Genomic DNA, 14382 nt, shown 5'->3' with positions numbered 1-14382 from the left:
AAACAAAAGAATACACCATGGGGTTATCTATACGCTCAAATGTACATACATCCTCAAATTCATACTAATTTACAAGGGGGAAGAGAGTTAAAATAAGTGATTCAAGAGATATTCATGTAACAGTCTTTTTCCAATTCTCTTGCAATCACTTTACATAATTTCGTTACAGCATATATCAACGGCTTATGGTTACCTCGCATCATTCTGTCCCAAAGAAAAGGTAGGCAGTCAATAAAATTAATGTTTACAAATTCCATCAATAATAACGATCTTTGATTCCTAAAATGGGGACAATTTAAAACCAGATGTTTTAATGTTTCAGTGGGTTCGGTACACATGGGAAATCTGCAGTGCGGACTGGAGGCATACAGCTTGTGACCGATCCATTTTACAACTCTTTCTTTAGTATGAAACAAATTGAGTTTGAACCAGAGATACGTCCTCCGCGTGGAGTTACAAGGAAAAAGCACAATGTAGTCGTGTCTAGGGATACGTTTACGTGCAAATAATTGGTATTCCTTGTAAAGATAGTACGATCCCATTTTATCAAGGGTTGTGCACCAATCAAGTTCAAAAAGTTTTTTTTTTTAGCATAGCCCGGTCTATGATAGACATCGCCCACGGTAATGTTAGCCGTCTTGAGTATACCAGCCATTTTTGACACAGAGAGCCATGGAAGACGTAGGTGACCGCGTAATGGTAGGATTCAACTCGGCATATAGGGAGTTCGCTGTGGGATGCCTGATCTTAGCAAAATTGGTTAGGAGTCACCATTTCCAACGGGTAGACAGTGCTACTAGACCCAATTCATGCCTCAAGATCGCATTGGGGAGGGACATCGGAAGCGACATGGCACGTTTCAGGGCAGTACCCTGCAGTTGGTCCAAAATTGGGCCCATTTCACCCATACATATGTCAAGAGAATACAGGATTACGCTTTCAATTTTCAAAGTAAAGAACTCGATAAGGGGAATTAATGAAAATTTGCAGTATTTTGCATAGATTACTTTGGATTGTGATATCAAGGGTCTGATCTTTTTACTGAGAACATCATGCCACATTGAGATGGAATTTTTCTCTGTTAAGTAGTATCCCAAGTAGATCGTTTCTCTAATGACTGAGATGGGGATCTGCATGAGATGCCACTGTGATTTGCCAGTTCGTTTCTGTACACCAAATTGCATTACTGCTGTTTTAGCAGGATTAGGCATCAGGTTGTGTGCTAGTGCAAATTCTTCAAATAGACGTAGTTTAAGTTGGAGGCCTGACGGGGTGGGATCAAATAAGATGATATCGTCTGCAAAGGCGAGCCACTTAAGGTGGATCAAGCCGATTTTAGCAGAGAAGAGATTTTTTTCATCCCAACCTTTATCAAGATCAGAGAGGTATAGGTTAAAGAAGGTAGCAGCAAGATTGCAACCTTGCTTCAAACCCACCTCTGTACTGATATCTTTAGAAACGTGTCCCTCTGAAGTAAGCTTGATTCTGTAAGAAGTGTTAGTGTGTAAGGCTTTAAACTAATAAATGAGAATAGACGGAATTCCCATGTTGGTCAACTTAGTCCATAATATGTTACGGATCACTGTGTCGAAAGCTGAGGACATGTCGATAAGAGCGATGTAGACCGGGTTAGATGTTGGTTTTTTGGCTTCTGCGATCGTGAATGCCATTACCATAGCATTTAACGCAGTGGGCATGCCTTTTCTAAATCCAGTTTGGTATTTGGAATATAGTCCTAGTGCCCCAATGTACTTTTCCAAGTCATGAAGAAAGAGGCGAATAGTTTCGCCGCAGTGTCAATTAAGGCAATGGGACGGTAATTCTGTGGCAGCGCAGCATCTCCTTTCTTAAAAATCGGAATGATGTTGGCAGTTAGCCATGAAGCTGGAATAATTCCTGTGTTAAAAATGGACTGAAACTTGGTATTGAGAATACAGGCCCACAGGTCCGGATCTTCTTTATAGAGGCATGGAGGTAGGCCGTCGGGACCGGATGATTTAGAGTAACTGAGTTTGGAAATCGCCCATTTAATGTCAGCGATGGACCAGCCCAACCGCGGCAGATCTTGGTATCTTATTAGCGGTGTCGAGATATTCGCAAATTGCACCGGAATCCGGAATTTGTGCCAGATATACTTATACCAGGTAGGTTCCGATATGACATTCGGCATAGAAAGTGATACTTGCGAAGAATTGCTCTTAATCGTTCGCCATATAATACGGGTATCATGAACAGAGATGGCTCTGATGAGTTTACAATTTATTTCGTTATGCCTTATGAGCCTTAACTGCTTCAAGCTATGTTTGTAATTCGACAGAATGGATTTGCGCCGCGAAAGATATTGTTCCTGCGACAGATCTGGAAGTTTTTTCAGGGCCCTAAGAGCCTTGTTTTTTTCCCGCTTCTGTACTTTACACAGCGGATCAAAAGAATGACAGTCTTTGATATCTGTATTTTTCTTTTTGTTGAAGTATGTTAGTGCTATGTGCGTTATTTCAACATATCGCTGCTCAAGGGCATCCATAGGCATACAATCCAAGTTATGCCAAGGCGCAATGGCTGACTTTATAAATTGGATAAATTGCTTGCAGAGAGCCGTAGACCATCTGATAGAGGTCATAGGCCGATCTACTTCACATAATGCAGTAGCATGGTCAACTCCGGTAATAGAAAAATCAAGTTTCAAATTACCTAGTAACGCAGCATGGTCACTAAAAGGCAACATGGAGATTCTTAGAGGAGAAGATCGTAGAAGCAAGTTATGACTAACAAATATAAAGTCAAGAGTTGACATTTTACCATCTCTTGACCATGTGGTCCAGTTCAACAGGTCGGCGGGTGGAATAAGATCTAGGTCCCAGTCTTTCAGAAAGGACCTCCATATATTGCCTCTATTTTTAGAGAGAAGGTTTCTAGGGGGATCTCCGGTTTCATTGATGGTTCTGCAATCACAATTAAAGTCACCGCCTAGAATGATTTCAGTCTTTTCATATTCATGAGTGACATATTCCAGACAGTTCTCAACTATCTCAATCATCTCATCAATCTCAAGGGTGGACGGATTCCAATACATAGTCATAATAATTAAATGGGGATAGTTCTGGATGTTCGTTTCCAGTAGAACTGCTAGTAAGTTATTAGCGTGCCACACGATTTTTGAATTGAACATAAGAGCATTGTCTATGGCTATCATAATTCCGCCCGAAGGACGACCAACCGGAGCACGTGTGGCAGGAATGTGATGCGTTACATAATCAGGCAAAAGAAAGGAGGAGGTTTTCATGGTCTCCTGGAACATTAATATTGATGGACGACTCAGACGGTCGAGAGTTGAGTGCCATTTCATAAGATTAAGGTATCCACATGAGTTCCACGATTGGAAAGAAAGGCGGTCTTTGAAAGATGGCTATGAAGAGGAGAAACCGTCCGTAGTTTTTGAGAGGGAATTAAGCATAGGGGCAAGCCAAGGCAAGTTGTAAGAAATGCCTATTTTGAGCAAAAGTTCAGAGATTGCATCATTAGCGGCCGGATGGTTGATAGCTTGTAGTGGAACAAGCAATTCGGGGCTCATAGCCTGGGGACACTTAAATTGGATAAATTTGTTGGCCTCTTGTTCATTTTCCAATGAAGTTAGGATGAGGCCTTCTTCATAAATGCCATCCCTGTTAGACCATAAGTATTTCTTTACGGTCTCTGACGCTAAGTAAATTGCGGCACGGTAGTTATTATCCGTAGCTAATGACACTCTTAGAATGTCGGCCGATTTGAACATCCGTAGTTGGGGGATGCGACCAAATAGTGCCAAAAGAAAGGCGCGATTAATTCGATGTCTGCCGAGTAGATCACTTTTCCCCTCAAATCCTATTAAATGGTGTTTTTCCGGAATAATTGGTGCATTCGTAACAGATAGTTGGTCGAATGCTTTTGAGTGGGGATCAGGGGCAATTTCGCAGAACGGAACCTGGTGGGAGATCGTGGAAGCCGCATGATGGGAGATTACATTAGGAAGGTTCGATTTCGATGATCTTTCATCAAGTTCCTTCCTCAGGATGTCCAGAATTGCATGATGGGATAGCATGGTAGTAGCTTGGGGATCAAGGGTGCAGCCACCCGTTGGAAGGCTCTGGTCAGAGGTGCAATACGGAGCAAGAGGGGGGGATATGATGTTAGGAGGAGGAATGGAGGGTACCATGGTGGATTCAGGGGCCCATAGTGCTACCTTTCCTAGTCCGTTACCAGACCTCACAGAGCTAATACAATTAGTAAAGTCGGCATTGCTGTGCAAGGCAGTACAACAATTGGGATCATTGATCAGATGAGGAAGAGCACATGATGAGCCCATAATGTTACTGGATTGCACGTCAGTCGAACGTGGAAGTGCTAAAAGCACAGAGGGCAAGCAAGGTGGTATCAGTGCATTGGCTTGGTCCCAGGCAGCGTTCATTGTATTGCTAGTATTAGCATTTAGATTGTTTCCAGGGGGTGGGGTACATATTTCAGTACCGGTTCTGGGGAGGGAATTGGCTGGGGGATCGGGCCCTACCATTTCGGCAAGCCGGGTGGTACGGTTTCTCCCACAGACCGGAAAATAGGTAATCAGATTTGATTTGGTTCCTGTCAAAAGTGATGGTGCTTGTCCGTTTGAGGATGGGTTGGTTGGAGTTGCATTAGTGTTTTTTGTTTTTCGTTTTAAGGTGTGTGTTTCAGTGAGGTCAGCTTGTTGTTTCTCGACTCGAGTGATATCCAAAATGGTCAAACTAGAGTCAATAGTTGGAAGTATAGCTGCGTGGGGCCCAGTAATTTTACAGGGGCGAACTGCTGCATCACTTTCAGGCAGATCTAGTATTATGGATGGAGTTAAGACATCTTGGCTTTCTTTCGAGAGTTGATTAAGGTCAATATGATCCTCATCTATTGGTGTGTTGTCGTTGATCCTAATAATCGAGCCAGGTGAGGTATTGAAGTCTTTTGGGACGATATTCTTCTTTCTTTTAGCATTTCTTTTTACAGCTCTTTGGTGGAGTTTCTTAGCCTTCCGCGACATGAAGCCAGTATAATTACCACCGGAATCAGGAACCGGAGGTGCAGATTGCATATGTTCAAGAGCTGTAAGAAGAACAGTAGGGCTATCGGGGCCAATCATAGGGGGCGGAATTGCCGGGGGGTATAAAGCTAGTAATGTGTTCATTTTTTCAATGGCGGATTTCAAATCGCAAGCGGGATGGTAATATTTGCACGGGGTAGAGTCTATAGGCTTTACTGAATGAATGGCAGGCAATTCTGGGGTCAGGTCCAAGCAGCACTGTATACTTTTATTTTTCATGGGCTGGATGGGGGCAGATTGATGAACCGTAGGGCCTACATTTTTGGAATTTTTTAGCATTTCAGCTGCTATAATGAAACCCTCGATCCGATCCATCTTAGCAGTGATCAGTGACTGCGTTGACTTGATCTCCCTCAGTGCAAGATGGGTCAGATCATGACCTTTATCCAGGAGGTCCAGGATACGGATGATCACTGGAAACGAATTTGGGGAGTATTGGGATTGAGACCCCTCACAAGGGTGCTGGATTTGACATTCATGAGAAGGTGGTACCAAATGTTCCACATTAATAGCTTTGGAAATGGGTTCAGGAGATAACAGTAAATGCGGAAAGGAGAGTTTTTTATTGATGGCATTGGTTGAACTGTCGCTCTTATCCAGAAGAGTTTTGGGATCGTGCAACGCGTGGGCTTGGGTAACCATACGGTTTGATACAGAATTAAAAACTATGGGTGTCAAAGTGCCTATTGAGCGGCAGACCGCCTTGTCCAATGCCTCCATTTTCGCCATGGTTAAATCAAATTGGCATTGATCAGAATCAGTGACCAACGGAGATTCAGAGCAACTTTTGAAGTCATCAATAGCCTTGCGTACTTCAGGACTGATGGAAGGGGAAGAGATTGAAGGCACCGGAGAGGTCGGAGGTGAGGAAAGAAGGGGAAGTAGAGGGTTTTTTGGTGTTTTTATTTGCACAATATGTACTACAGGGCAAGGTGTACACGGCAGGTCCAGGATTGGTAAAGACGCTCGAACATCCGGGGCAGATAATTCAGTGTAAGATGGAGTGCCCGGACATACCAGTGAGTCAATGCTTGTTACTGAGAGCGGGGGAGGGGCGATGAATTTGCCCTTGGCGCTTCTCAAGCCATTTGCCATTTTCACAGAAGCAACCTCGAAAAGGGAGGGAGTGAGAAGAATGTACAGGAAAGGGATGATTTTCTCTTTTATTTTGGGCGAGAGCAGTCGTGAAATCGACTAGGTCCGCTCGAAATAATTTAGCACTTGAGAGTCAGAGGGTATTGAACTGTGTAAATGAGCCGTGAGGCTGATAGAAAACCTATAATCTAAGGAGGAGACCGCACCCCGCAGCCGAGCAGCGAACAGCAAACAGCGCTACTTAGAGCGCGTACTTGATGCGTGCGCGCAGATGCGCGCCGGAAGAGGATCATAAGCACTTCCGGTAGCGGGGGGCGGGGCCAGCTAGAATAATAGAAAAGTAGACATATATAAGTAACATGTACTGATGTTAAGCAATATAGTATCAATGATAGTGCAGGAGAGAGATATACCAAAGTCCAGGCAAAGTCAGGCAGTCCAAGCAGGTCCAAACGGGTCTCGAGCTCGTGTGACAGCGTGGATGGCCAGCAAACAGCGCTACTTAGAGCGCGTACTTGATGCGCGCGCGCAGATGCGCGCCGGAAGAGGATTATAAGCACTTCCGGTAGCGGGGGGCGGGGCCAGCAAAGTCCAGGCAAAGTCAGGCAGTCCAAGCAGGTCCAAACGGGTCTCGAGCTCGTGTGACAGCGTGGATGGCCAGCAAACAGCGCTACTTAGAGCGCGTACTTGATGCGCGCGCGCAGATGCGCGCCGGAAGAGGATTATAAGCACTTCCGGTAGCGGGGGGCGGGGCCAGCAAAGTCCAGGCAAAGTCAGGCAGTCCAAGCAGGTCCAAACGGGTCTCGAGCTCGTGTGAATTACTTGATCAAATAGTAGCCTGAATGCATTGTATTGGAGGATCATCAGAATATACGGTCAATTTGTGAACTGGACCAACAAAATGTCACTTCTATTTCTGTAATGTAAAATTTAAAACAAAATATGGATTATACACTTCAGTTAAAAGAATAGCAATCATGGATGCGATTTGGAATCCTGAACTGCCATGGAATTAAACATCCAGCTCATCTGATGGTTCCAGAAAGTGGCCTATGGCGGATAACTGCAGTGCATAGTATTGTAGTAGATCTGTAGACAGAGACTGGATGGCACTATTGATCACTACTTTGCGTAAACATCAAGTTCACTTTGTGTATTTATTATGCAAGAGGAAGAAAATAAGACTAAGCAGAGTGGATTGTGTAGCAGACAGAACTTGTCAAACTAGGCGTAATGATGTAGTTTGCGGACAACTCACCTTCAGGTTAGCTGGTATAAAGAAACAGGGCGATAATATAGACTGTAAAGCAGTATGGGAGCAGCTCGTGGGTCATGCACCAGTTGCACACATTAATCTGCAGGTCACAGAATTAAGTTTATCAAAAGCATTTGGCTGTGGGATCATGTACATTTTCAAATGTGTTCACTCGTCAATATGATGCATCTTCCAAATAATAAAATATGACACTGAGATCGATAACACTAACCTAAACTTTACTGTAAAGCAGGAACAGCGTGTTTTACACTTGCAATACTGCAATTTTCCATTATGTAATAGCTTACATTTTTAGGAATGGAATAGCATGAAGTTAGAATATTAGTCTTTACCAGACAGGGTATCATGAGTATCATCCCTATTACTTCTGGTTCGCAATTATTTGAAGAAAACGGAAAATCTTGCCCAACAGGCTTTTGGCACTAAGAGTGGACAAGATGATTACAGCTGCACACTCTGGATTAGCTACTTTGAACCTGCAGTGAACAGAGAAAAGAGGGGTGGAGACAGCCATGGCGGGAGGGTGGTTGGGGGGAGGAATGTAAGGCCAACTGTGCTTTCATTGAACAGGGTAACTTCAATAGCTAGCTTTGTGACATAAGTGTCAATTTAATTAGCAAACCTACAGAATTACATAGCAAATTGCTATGAGACACTGCTTATTTTATGCCTGGTTTTCCTTTTACATTATAAATTCAGGCCTTCAAGTTCAAGGACGCAGAGATCACTGCATTACTATAATCGCTTCAAAAGAATTAATGCATGCAGAAGATACATTGTTGTCTACACTGGAAAAAACAGAATGGTCTGCAATTATTTGAGTGTGACAATTGGTATGCATGGTTTGCACTGATGAATACAGAATGAGAAGAAAAATAAAGTTACAAAACCAAGATAAAACTCCTCCAGTTTTGGAACATTGAAAATAGGACACTGTAGTTCTAGGTTTTGCACTGTACCCTTATTAGTCAATGGATGATCCACCAGACGTATGGGACACTGCAGATTCCTGCTTCTACATGTTGTCCCAATATAATTGCCATCTTCCAAGAGAGGGGGTAAACATACCAAGATGTATAGCTAGGAGGAAGGAGGATATGGCAAACGCAACCCAGGCAAATCCAGACGTAGCATTTGGGATAGAGCTACTAAACGCCCTTGCATGCAGCACAGAGCAAACCTAGTCGAAATATAATCAGGGTTTACTGAAGCCCAATCGCCACCTACTCCTACAGTGCCAAAGGTCGCAGCTGTTTGTGGGGTTTGTAACAGTCATTGCTACATTCCATTTGTTGTCATGTCCGAAGGAGCAGGAATTTCGGAAACAAGGGTTACCACTCATCTTTAATGCTTGAAGCTGCAATGCTGGGCGAGTTAATGAATGGGCGAAAGCCATGAATGGTCAGGCCCTTCCCATTCAACAGAAAAGGCTAAGCACATGGAGATTTACATCCTCACACTTAAGGGGTTAAAATATATCATTGCGATTTACCTACCAGTGTCTTAGCTGTACCACTGCAACACTGAACGCTGCACTACTGAAGGCCTCCACCCCCCGCCCGGGTAGGCTTCATTGGGACTATTCAAAGGTTTTGAGACCAGTAGGAGGTTGGTTTCATATACAATTAGACACATCTTGGTTAACCAATGAGGAGAGCAGTCGCCACCCTGCAGTCAGAAATAAGCCAATGCCCAGCTCTTCGGTCCTTGCAGTTGATCCCAAACCAACCGATTCCTAAACTATTTACAGAAACAATGAGCCCACGCATTTGATTACAAAATGTAGCAAATCTTTATTGCCAATTAAAAACAGTGAGAACAGATCCATTTACCAAAATGTCATTTTCATAAAAGCTTAACACAGGAATTCTGGTTTCAGGGCATCGATTTAGCCCAACCTGGTTGCTGGCATGTTCTTTTACTGCATACCTTGCATCTTCAGGTCTTTGGCAGTGAACAGCTTAAGTGACATTAGTACGGACGTCTAACAACTGGCAGTATTTCAGACCTATGTCAACAGAGCAGTTACTCGCCAAATCAACACGCGATTAGATGAGTTTATGACACCATCTGGTCTTGTAGCCACGTGAAACTAGCTTTTTTTAAAAAAAAAAAAAAAAAAAGATTGTGGGTAAAACATAGCATAAGTACTACAGAACCCGAAGAAGCAATTTCAAGTTGGATGAAACTACATACTAAAAGAAAAACGAAAATGGAGTACATTTTGGGTGTGCAATACTTCAATAAAGGCTTTGAAGAAAAAAAAAAAAAAGACAGTATTAGGAGATACTGCAATCGATTAAAAAGTCATGGGCAAAGTAAAAGACATTTAAAAAAAAAAAAAAGAAAGACATGCTTAGTATAAACATACATAGTGAACCATTGGTCCGACTATGCCAAATGCAGTTGGAACGTTTAATGAAGAAACATTCTTCAAAATAAAATATAAATAGGCAGGCAGTCAAGCATCCCATATTACTTGGCAGGTGAAGACACGACTAGCTTTCTATTAAAAATAACCAGATTATAGCCTAGGCCATCGTAGTTCTTTAGTCGACAGCGGCCAAAAGGTGGCTAAAATAACCAAAGTTAAAAGCCCTCCTTCAAAACCAATTTTGTTTAATTGGGAGAAGGGTGGCAACCTTAAAAATGTGTGCTCAAATGACTATCCAGACTAAGTAATTGAAGTTCTTGTAGCAGGATTCACAATGTACTCCCTTACACCTAAATGTCCAGCAAGAGACCATGCATTGTACTTGGTTTTTTTTAGATAGTTGACGGGGATGTCGAAAAAAAAAATCACAAACAATTAAAACATCAAAAAAAAGTATCGGATAACGGAAGTGTTTGAGGCACAAACCGAACGCCGCTTCCTTGGCCAGTGCATTTGAGACAATAAGTCTCTATAGTTTAGAAATGTTTTAAAAAGTTCTCAGGAGGTAATATGGGATTGGTATTCGGTTCGTACACAAGTACTCTAAATTGATGCTTCTAGTATAACAAAGGGTAGAGGTACGAGTGTCCTCAAAACAGAGTGGGTCTCAAGACTTCCAGGTGCATTTGTAATTGCTGACTTCCAGGTGCCGTAAGGCAGACTTGCCAAGTGCAGGTTCCTGGATCATCTGATCCAATGTTTTAGGATGCAATCCACAGGCTGCGAGATCTTTGCCAGAAGACACCTTTGGGATGAAAAACAAGATCCATTATATTAAAGCATCATGCAGTGCAATTCCAGCAAAGCAACTTACAGAAGATCCCTGCATCAACATGTCAGTTCACAGCTCCACAAGAAGCTAATTCACCCCCACATCCGCTGTACATCACATACAGAAACATTTGTAATTACTGTCAGGTAAGCACAGAGTGAATTTATTTATGTTAAGAACAGCAACTAATTCAACCATAAAGATTATTTATGCGCCAACTCATCAACTTGAAGGCAATGTGGCAGGAAAGTAAGTCTATTGTAAAATTAGAGAAGGAAAGAGTAGAAATAGATGCCTTCTTTTATGAGCGACACTTCTGGGTTGGTGGTGAGGGAAACCATGTTACACCTAGTTTTTACTGAGGGAAAAAAACAGGGGCCCTGCCTAAAAGGAGATGAATTAAAGTCAGAGAATACAACAGTGAATACATGTTAGCTTTGGGTGAGGGAGCATTACAAAAAACACAATGAGGAAATAGAATGAACAAGTTTCGGACCAGGCTATGGAACTCACCACTTCACTGCAAAACGAGTCTATGGAAACACATCAATTGAAACCCTAGTGAAAAAAGTCAAAAACCAATGGAAGGCTGATTGAAGCAGAGTGTTCAGGGAGCAAGTAAGTATTCCTTCAGCTGGTGGAATTTGTTTTAAATAAAAAAGGACCCTGCATGAATATGCTTTGGTTTTAATTTTGCATTGCAACCAGCATGCCCTCTTTTAGATGTTTTTCTGACCACCAGCCCAACTGGGCATTACAGAGACATGTGAGGTGTCCTATAACGTGTATTTTTTGTAGCTAGACAAAATTAGTTCTGGGGCAGGGGAGCAAAGGAACAAGTTACTTACCCTGTAACTGTTCTCCAGCATGGGTCTTGCATGGATTCACATGCTCATGAATATTCCCCGTCAGGCTGGGAATCCTTGGTAAAGGGAAAAAAAAAAAGTTTCGTTTCTGAATTGTCTTTCTACTAATAACCAATCACTGGTATCTGGGTCATACTGGCCCCAGCCAATGACTGCCCTCTACGGATTTTTACCGCACAATCAAGTGTTGGAGTCCTTGTGCTTAGCACTCGAGCTTTTACTGCGGGTTGCTTTTTTCCAAAGAGTTTACTCTCATTTTTCGGTCAATTCGAGCCTCAAGCTCCACCTAGTCATCTTCCGATTAACGGGGACCCGTTTTTGGAAATTTCTACACCAGACCCCTGCCCCCACCCATCCCCTCCCAGGGCGATTTTTCGTCTAATTCCACTCCTTGGAGGATTCCGGAAGGTCTTTGAGGCCTACCCAGAGTGGTCATGGCTCAAGACAAAGACTCGATGCCCGTTGGATCCAAGCTGTTTAGGATCTGCCCAGGATGTGGACTACAGAAGGTCTTCAAGGAAGATGAGCCCTCTCGGTGTCTCTACTGCCTGCACTCCTACAAGTCGCATGTGGAGAGGCCTGTGCGTTCTGCAAGAACATGTCCATCCAGACCATGAAGGACAGTCGTAAACGACTCGCTGACTGGCTGGAGGCAGAGCCCGGCAGCAGGTGAGAAGAAGTCTGAGCGGTCTAAGACCTTTGAAGGCGCTCCGGCAACCAGGGGGGGGGGGGGAGGGGGGGGGCAACAAAAGGCAAAGCACCGCAAATCTGCAGGCACCTGGAGCGCCATTGGTTCGGATCCTCGGCTGCCAGGCTGGGCGCAATGTCACCGATTGTCAACCACAAGCCAACGCTCCGACAGATCTCCCATCACCCTCTCCACGGACTTTCCCTCCGGACGAAACTGGCTCATTTCACGCCATGATCACCAGGGCCTCTGAGCTTTTCCAGCTATGCCCCGAACAGCAGAAGGAGGGATTCCTTTATCAACGACGGGAGGCCAAGAGGAAGACTGTACTCAGTCCCCCTGTTGGATAACATTTGGGATGAAGGACTGTCCCTTCTGAAGAACCTGTCCACGGCCCCTGTGAAGAGACCGGCACGAGAAGAAGTAGCGGGTGCCAGACTCCGCTCCTATGTGCCTCAGGGCGCAGCCGTCCCCGGACTCAGTGGTCTCCGCTGAGGTTAAGACAGCAGCTGGGGCGACGGCATAAACTTCCACTTCCCTGCCGGACAGCCAGGGGAAGAGGTTGACGCCATGGGGCGTCGGGTCATCTCGTCGGCAGCAACGACTATCAAGGCAGCCAACGCCCTCGCTATGGCCCGCTATGCTAGGGAGCTGTGGGTTAAAAATCACCCCCCTCCTAAACTTCCTGCCGGACGACAAGAGGGCACAAGCCCTTGAAATCCTACAAGAGGGCGAGGTGGCTTCAGAACACCGCCATCACGGTAGCCAAGGACATCGCAGACACCAGGTTTCGCCACATGGGCAACAGCGCTTGCCTTCGCCGGCGTGATGGGCTCAGGGCCACCGACTTCCATCAGGACATACAGACCAGGGTACTGGACATGCCCTTCGATGGGAACAACCTGTTCCATAAGGCGATGGACGAGTCACTGCAGGCCATCAAGGCGGACACTGAGACAGCCTGTGCCTTGGGCATGCTTCATCAGCGACGGCCGTCCTTTCGGACCTCCGGAGGCACATCTCAGGGTGCCTCCAAAGGATTAGACTGCAGCTCTTAATCGTACCGGCAAGTGGCCCACTCTTCGTCGCAGGAAGCCTACAGAGGCCGCAGCAAGGCCGGTGAACGTAGTCGTTGCCAAGGGGCCCAAAGTGGCAAAGCCTCGGCGAAGCAGGATTGAACCGTTCCGTGATGTCGGGGCCCCCACCCAAGCAGCCCGGTGGGAGGCCGGCTGGCGATCTTAGTCAGCGTGTGGAAATCAATCTCCACTGACCATTGGGTGCCTGATGGGGAATATTCCTGATCATGTGAATCCATGCCAGACACCATGCTGGAGAAACAAGTTTTAAAAGAATAAATATGGGATGTGGCAGCCAATGAAGGAGCCAGCTGGCATCCTTCTTGGTGGTTTGCAGTCAGACACAAATCACTGAATTGATGCATAACGATAGCTCTTCTGGGCACCCTTGATTACACTCAAAACAATGGCAGATCCAGTAATGTCTGAAGATCCGATGCTAGCCACTGCTGAAAATTTTCCAGCGAGAATCCCAAACCCCTCTTCATGCACTTTGCATTGTGCCTTAAAGATGGACCCCGATACATCCTTAGGAAGCCTCATTGACTTGTAGATGAGATGACACAGCACTCGGACTGTCTCTGGGAGCGGGACTTGGGCTCCCGGAGCACTTGCCATATGCGGACATTGTGTAGCAGTGACAACCTGCCGCCGTTTACTTTTGTTGTGTTTTGTTACTTTTATTTTGGTTTGGTTCCTTGTATCCCAACTTGGTTGGGTGAAGGGCACCTGGCCGCCTGTGACAATCTGGGTCTCTCCCGAACGCTGGATTTCCTTTAATTTCATCCACACGCTGGTCTCTTCTCGCTGCCTGACAGAACTACTTGGATTGGCTCATTGCAATACCATGTGTCCTTATAGTCAGCACCTGTTTGAAACGCAGCAGACGGCGATCTCTGCCCGATGAAGTTGCACCAAAGTCAAGCAAGTATGCTTGTCAGTGTATGGAATGGGCCATGGGGCCAGTTCATCCTTCCCCAACCACCAAGGTTTTAAAGGTATCCTGTGATGCCCAAGTCAGCTTTGCGCAGATACAATGCTGTCCACTGCCTTTAGTCCCTGTTCCCTATT

General features: G+C 44.9%; 1 protein-coding gene across 3 annotated transcripts in view; it reads right to left on the bottom strand.

Moving 5' to 3' along the window:
- Nucleotides 1–9248: 9248 nt before the first annotated feature.
- The window catches only part of DONSON (DNA replication fork stabilization factor DONSON), a 195931-nt gene continuing 190797 nt past the window's right edge, over nt 9249–14382 (bottom strand). For 2 of the 3 annotated variants that reach the window (XM_069636235.1, XM_069636237.1), the window contains one exon: nt 9249–10654. In XM_069636235.1, the coding sequence (XP_069492336.1) occupies nt 10517–10654 (138 nt within the window). In that variant the 3' untranslated portion in view covers nt 9249–10516. The remainder of the gene's footprint in view (nt 10655–14382) is intronic. The other variant, XM_069636238.1, reaches the window with a different exon arrangement.

Source organism: Ambystoma mexicanum, chromosome 7p, assembly GCF_040938575.1.
Source record: "Ambystoma mexicanum isolate Mex_15411 chromosome 7p, UKY_AmexF1_1, whole genome shotgun sequence".
Taxonomy (NCBI): domain Eukaryota; kingdom Metazoa; phylum Chordata; class Amphibia; order Caudata; family Ambystomatidae; genus Ambystoma; species Ambystoma mexicanum.
Note: the sequence above shows the minus strand (reverse complement) of the source record. Positions and strands in the feature narration are given on the sequence as shown.